Source organism: Vicia villosa, linkage group LG1 (assembly GCF_029867415.1).
Source record: "Vicia villosa cultivar HV-30 ecotype Madison, WI linkage group LG1, Vvil1.0, whole genome shotgun sequence".
NCBI classification, from domain to species: Eukaryota; Viridiplantae; Streptophyta; class Magnoliopsida; order Fabales; family Fabaceae; genus Vicia; species Vicia villosa.
The window spans coordinates 229,498,132-229,505,433 of record NC_081180.1 but is presented as its reverse complement, the minus strand read 5'-3'; the positions used below and the strand labels follow the sequence as shown (position 1 = coordinate 229,505,433).

General features: G+C 37.0%; 1 protein-coding gene across 1 annotated transcript; it reads right to left on the bottom strand.

Moving 5' to 3' along the window:
* Window positions 1-1,635: 1,635 nt before the first annotated feature.
* Window positions 1,636-3,453, bottom strand: LOC131596299 (uncharacterized). The gene is made up of 2 exons (XM_058868907.1): window positions 2,505-3,453; window positions 1,636-2,459 (listed from the first exon to the last, which is right to left on the bottom strand). Exons 1-2 carry the CDS (start codon window positions 3,451-3,453, stop codon window positions 1,636-1,638), a joined length of 1,773 nt encoding a protein of 590 aa, XP_058724890.1.
* Window positions 3,454-7,302: the final 3,849 nt, after the last annotated feature.

The following is a 7,302-nucleotide window of genomic DNA, read 5'->3' as shown; positions in this document are numbered from 1 at the left end:
TGTTGTCGACAGTTATCTTTGTAATATTATATAATACAAGCTTATGCATTGTAGTCGGGGTTGCAAATCCTCACTGATTTTCTATAGAACTAGAGTGCCAAGCCACCGAGCGAAATAGTTTGTGAGATATGTGAGTATACGTCAACCCTTTAAACTTTCTGCAAATATTTTATATTCAAACCATTTACATTAAATATCGTTTACTTCATTTACTTTGTGCCTTGTCCATATATTTACCCAAAGTTTGTTGCCTATTTCCAGTTATTTATTATGCAAGCGTTATAAACCTAACACAAACATTCTTTTTGAAAATTCTAGTAACAAACGCTCGATGTCAAACTGGATGATATGACATCCACAATTACGCAGCACAGACAATAATAACAAATAGCATAAAATAGTAAAGAACACACAGAATTGTTTACCCAGTTCGGTTCAAACAACCTACTCTGGGGGATACCAAGCTAGGGATGAAGTCCACTATCAGTAGTATCAATTCAAAGATAAACTCCCCCATTTACAACTTATCACTTAATCACTACCCAATGACCCTTCTACCTACGTTCTACCTAGATATGGAATATCTCCATTCCACTCCCCCTCAATCACAGCAGTGATTACATACACAATAAAAAATTATAGATAGAAAACACACTTCAAAAACACACCTTGATCTGCTTAAAAGCTTCAATCAAGAGACACACACTCGTGCTTAAAAGCTTAGAGGGACACAACCCAAACACAAACTAATTCCAACGCAATCATCAAAGATAATAGCGTGGATCACAAGAGACAGTTACAGAACAGCCGTTCTTCACAATGCACAATCTTTTGTCTGCGTTCCAAATTAGGATTGCAGTTCTTTTTATATGCACTCTTGGGCCTTGGGATTTTTAAGAAACACATTAGGGTTAACAAACTTAACCTAACTCACACGCCAACTGTCTGTTACACAATGTGCTGTCGTTTTCTGAACAAAATTTGCAGCACTCAATAAAAAGTTTCCTAAACAGATAAAAGTGATAAATCAGGAAACACAATTAATAAAAACTAACAGCTCCTGCTGTCACACATGGATGTCATGACATCGATCATGACATTCACTACAAAACCTGTATTAGCTCCACACATATATGCAACCTGCATATACACAATCAACCAGGTATGTTTTACCAAATAATGCAGCCAACATGCAAAACACCTTCAATCTCCCCCTTTGACAAATTTTTGGCTAAAACATCCTGTCACACTATACCAGAGAAACACTTGCAGCAGATAACCAAAACACAAGCTAATACAAACAAACAGCATACATCACGAGTATGCACACAATGCTTAGACAAAAACAGACAGACAACCACAAGAGTAGCACAAGCACAAACAGATTAACACAAAGATAAGCAAATAGAATTGTTAATCACACACAACTACCATTCTTGTTGTTCTCGAGTGACACATAAATACTTCTCCCCCTGTTTGGCCACAAATGTTGCCAAAACCAAAAAAACTCCTTGCTCAACGAGTTTAAATTAGTACAAAAATAAAACAGAGCGAAAAAAAATAAAACAGACGGAACTAAATGCAACAGAAAAAATCAAACAAAACAAAAATAAACACACTAGACTCTAGTTGCAATTACTGCTCAGAGTCAGATCTAACTGAGGTGTCAGAAGAATTTTCTGTCTCAGAGTCATCAGCAGGACTAACACTTTCTTCTTCCAATTCTTGACCATCTTTATCTTCCATCTCTTCTGTATCTGCAAACTCCTCATTCTCATCCATTTCCAGAGTACGTATCATTTGTTCAAGAGACGTTTTTCTAGCTTCCAGTTCTTTGCAAGTCTCCTTTAGTATTGTTATGACTTCTGCTTTACCGACTGATGCTCCAGATTTGGAAGTTTCAGCTGATGTTATGACAATGTCTGGAACATGCTTTCCTTGAAACAGTTTGTAATGGAAAGCCAAAGGACTTTCTCTTTTGCACACTACATCATGTTCATTGAGAATGTTTGGATATTGATCCAGAATTACACCACTCAAGAGGGATGGAAAGGCAATTGGACCCTTAATACTGAAGCTTCCAACATGCTTCATGGTTTGGTCGAAAATATATGCTCCATAGTCAAACTTTGCCTTTGTTCCTACAGCATACAGAAATCTACCAAGCACAGTTGAGATAGTAGACTTGTGATTTATTGGAACCCAGTTAGCTGCTCCTATTTTGTGAAGCATTGCATACTTGATGCTCAGCTTACTTGCAGTTAGCTTCTCTTTCATGGGCCAGATTTTTACGTGCTTGGCTGTGATCACTTGACAGACTTGGTTGTCTGTTACTTCCAGCTCAGCTTGAACTTCATCTGTTCTTCCCAAGAATTTATTAATCACAGAAGGAGATAATGATACACACTTACCTCTTACAAACACCTTTCTGTAGTCTGCACTTCTTCTATCACCATAATCTTCATATAGGTTTACCACAAATTATTTGACCAGCTTCTCATAACATTTGGGAAGATTGCACACGGTTTTTAGCAGTCCAGCTTCTTGAATCAGCTCTAAGATCTCCTTGTTCTCAAGAGCATTTGGAGCCAATTCTGTTTCAACAGCCAATCTCTTTTGGAGAACATATTTCCATCTGCTGACACTAGAGGCATAGTGGAAAGACACATTATCAATGGGAACTTCAGGGATGTTAGCAGCAAGCTTACTGGTTGTAGGCTTCTTCCTTGATGGAATGTCAGGTACATTTACTTCAACATCAGATTCAGGTTCAACAATTTCCCGCTCTTTTCTTCTTGTCATTAGCCTGTTGGCTACACTCGGATTCAAGGAGGTAAGTAATTCGTCGTCAGAGTACTCATATAAGTGTACCACATTAGTATCAGTTTCAGTATTGGCCTTAGGGTGCTCATTATTGTCAATGTCATTGACATCCTCGGTGACATTGGTATTCTTAGTAACCCCTTGTTCATCCTTGTTGATTTCTAGGTCACTATCAACGGTGTTATTGAGGGGATCAGCTATTATGGTTTGAAGAGGAATAGATATTCCAGACACTTGATGATTCTCCTTCAGAATACGATTAACAATCCTGGTAATTGCGCTATCGACATACTTAGATCCTTCTTTAGTAAGTTCCTCCATGGTAGAAGATGCTGAGGATTTGGTACCCTTGTTGTGAATACCCTCCTTGGATCGTTTTGCATGAGTTATTTTAGGCTTAGTGGCCTTTACTTCGTCACTGCTAATCGTCCTTAAAGGGACAACCTTAAGGACCCTATTAGGGTTAGAGGACTCCTCCAGTGCCGCTGAGTTTAAAACGGGAGATTCATCATTTGATTGCTGAGACATTCTGAACCTTAGAGAACCAGAACTTGTTTCACACTTGTGAGAATAATAGAAGTAAATCAATCTCAAAGAGTAGCTAGCAGAACTACTAGTAAGGTTTGCCATTTTTAGAATATTAGGGGATCGAAGGGGCTTTATATGCACACTGAGTGAGGGAAATTTCAAAACATGGATTTTGACAAAGCCCAAATAGTATTCCCTCACGTTGGTTAATTGCTATAATAAGTTTTGGTAGCAGATACCCAACATACCCTTTTCTGTCACATTGTGTTTAGATGTTATTGCAACATTCTCTGTGACATTGCTTTCAGACAGTCCTTTAGGATCATTGCTCACATTTAACTTTTCCAGTTTTCTTTCTCGATCTGTAATGTCCATCACAAGGCTTACTCTTTCTTCTAGCAGAAATCTATTGATACTTTTGTATTCCCTTACTTTTGCACAAAGTTTCTCATTCATTAGACTGGTCTCAGAAAAACCAGTAGACAATTCACTTATAGTGAGATCACCAATATAGGATTCTTTATCCGATTCATCAGAATCATAAGATTCATCAAATTCGTGATGGTACATTTTTAATTCTTCCTTGATCATGGAGTAGTCAGAGGGGTGGACAGGTGTGTCAGGCTTCCATAGATAGCAATTATCCTTAGATCTAAATCCCTTCATGACTTCCTCATTTGCATCATTTGTGATGATACGCTCATCTTTGGTGAACCTAGCATTGAATCCTTCATCACACAACTGACTGATGCTTATAAGGTTTGCAGCTAATCCTTGTACAAGTAGAACATTGTTTAGATTAGGTATACCCACCCCTTCTGTCTTCCCAACACCTTTGACTTCTCTTATATCTCCATCACCCAGAGTTTCATAGTTGTTTCCTTCCAATTTGAGATTTACTAGAGAGTTCTTCCTCCTGGTCATATGATTTGAACAACCACTATCAAGGTACCAGTCTTCTTCTGCTGGCATCCTTAGAGAAGTGTGTGCTATTAGAGAAACATTCTTAGCTATCCCAGGTTGCTTCCTGATACAAGTATCATGATCAAGTTTGACTTGTTGAGTTTGGTCTAGATATCCAAATAGTCTGAAACATAATGGCTTTATGTGACCAAATCTTCCACAGTGATGACACCTCCACTTCTGGAACCTTTTCTTTGAGTGCCTCCTTCTTATGTTTCCTTGATGTTGTGACATTTGGATTGACATCTGGTTAGTCACACACATCTTGGATTCTATCCTCCTGAGTGAAGAGATTAATTCCTCTTTAGCCACGAATCCCACTCTAGACATGTCTCCTGATCTTTGTCCAGATTCCAGAATTTCTTCTAGAGTATCAGATCCATTGTTCAGCATTTTGAATAACTTGGTCATTTGATCAAGTTTGTGGTTCAACGTGCTTACTTCACTACTGAGGGAGTCTATGGTTGTAAGATGTTTAATCTTCTCAGATTCTAGATCTCTTATGATCACCTCTTGCTTCTCTACTTGTAAGCAAACTTCAGCATTCTCCCTACACAACTTCTTGTACGAGGCAGCTAGTTCATCAAAGGTTAGCTCATCATCACTTGAATCATCATCAGATTCATAGATTTTTGTTGAAACTGTGACATGCTTTACAGTTTCCTTTTTTGAATCTGAGTCTTCGTTAGACCAAGTAACAGTCAATCCTTTCTTTTACTCCTTGTGGTAGGTAGGACATTCAGCTCTAATGTGTCCGAATCCTTCACATCCATGACATTAAACCCCTTTCCCTAGATAGGGCTTCTCCTCAGCTTTGAACCTTTTACTTGAGTCATATATCTGACTGATGTCATAGGAAGTGTTTCTGACATCGGGTCTGGACTTTTGATCAACCCTTTTAATAAGTCTGTTGAATTTCTTTCCAAGCATGGCTATGGCGTCTGCTAAATTCTCATCACTTACACCATTGCTTTCTTTTGAATCATCACCTGTGTTGGTGACAAACGCAATGCTTTTGTTCTTCTTTTCAACAGGCTCACAGATGTTTGACTCAAAGGTTTGGAGAGAACCAAGAAGTTCATCCAGCTTCATGTTGCTGATGTCTTGAGCTTCCTCTATGGCTGTTACCTTCATATCAAATCTCTTAGGCAGTGATCTGAGGATCTTCCTTACCAGTTTTTCTTCAGTCATTTTCTCACCTAAGGCTGCAGAGTTGTTTGAAATCTCGCGGACATTCATGTAAAACTCATAAATGGTTTCATCTTCTTTCATCTTGAGATTTTCAAACTTAGTGGTAAGTATTTGGAGTCTCGACATCTTTACCTTGGACATGCCTTCATATGCTGTTTTGAGAATATCCCAAGCTTCTTTAGCCAACTCACAGTGTTGTACAAGTCTGAAGATGTTTTTGTCAATACAATTGAACAGTGCACTTAGGGCCTTGGAATTGCCCAACGCTAACTCTTCTTCAGATTTGCTCCATTGAGTTTCAGGAATTAGAACAGTGGTTCCATCTTCCAAAATTTTCTCAGGATGTTTCCATCCACTTTCAACAGCTCTCCAGGCCATGCTGTCCAATGACTTAATAAAGCTTCGAGCAGTTAGTCTCTATGCCAAACAGAGATTTTGCACAGGATGATCTCAAACAAAGTTGGATTTTTGAGTTGGCTAACCTCCGAACTAAATTGTGGTTTTATACGAGCTGACCTTAAATCGAACCAAGATTTTTACCGGGTTGATCTCAAACATACAAAGGTTTTATACAGGATGAACTCAAAAATCGAGTGAGGTTTTATACCAAACCAATTTCGAATTGACAGAGCTTTTAATCGGGTTAAGCACACAAATCGAATGAGATTTTATACCAGACTAATCTCAAATCAATAGAGCTTTTAACTGGGTTGAGCTCAAGAACATTTGTGAATATTTTTCACTAGTTATTCTTCATGAACCCAAAAGGAGCGCTTTTCTTTAATGACGGAGCTCATGAGCCAAATAGAGACTTATACTAATCCCCAAAAGAGATTTTATACAGGTTTAGATCCAGATCTAAATGATTACTTCTTAAGAAAGAATAATTTACTCAAGAGAAAAATAACTCTTGGTAAATTTACAATAAGATCCTCACCCTAAACAATTTCTTAAATAAACTCAAGAGCATTCTCAAAGCACTATGGGTAAAAATGTGAGAGAAAAGAATTAATTTTAATGAGATTGAGAGAAAGAGGAAAAGTAAGATATTCATGTTATTTTGGATGATACTATATGAAAGAGATTCCCTCTATTTATAGGCCAAGAATTGGTTTATTTTATGAAATAATCCATGGGCAAAACAAATGAAAAATAAATTTGCTAATAGATTAGGTACATGTAATAATTGATTATTGCTTCCCAAATTAGAAGATTCTAATAGAGAGTCGTTATCATTCATTAAGACATTGTCATAATTGATTATGGACTCGATTTTCCATTCATTAAGATACTGTCATAATTGTTCAATAACATGTCCTAATCAATTTGACAGTTCCCAATTCATGCATATTTAAAAGCAGATGTTGTCATCATCAAAATGTTGGTGTAAGCCCTAGAGGCCAATAGTTTTATTAGAACTTAGTACTCTTATCGAATTATTTATTAATAATTAAAAGGCATTTTTTAATTATATTTTCTTTTCTAAAATAATAAAGTCTCTATAATAGCTATTCTGTTTAGTGAAATATTAAGTGTGACTTAATCATGAGATCTTATTAAACATAAACTAATTATTTTTAAAGTAGGCAAAATACTTTTTTTGGTCCCGTATGTTAACCTCAATGTTCATTTTGGTCCTTTAACTTCAAAAAGTTCCATATTGGTCCCTAAACTTTTCAAAAGGTGTCATTTTAGTCCTTTTTGTAAGAACAAGCATACACTCACAAATGAGTTTTTGATTCATGGCAAACATCACAAGCAATCAAATACAAGCGCACAAGTGAATGACTCAAAGAA

Coding starts and splice junctions, on each gene's coding strand:
- LOC131596299 (XM_058868907.1), bottom strand. CDS start 3,453: ATGGCAAACCTTACTAGTAGTTCTGCTAGCTACTCTTTGAGATTGATT. Junction 2,460..2,504: donor CGTGTGCAATCTTCCCAAAT/GTTATGAGAAGC, acceptor ACCTATATGAAG/ATTATGGTGATAGAAGAAGT.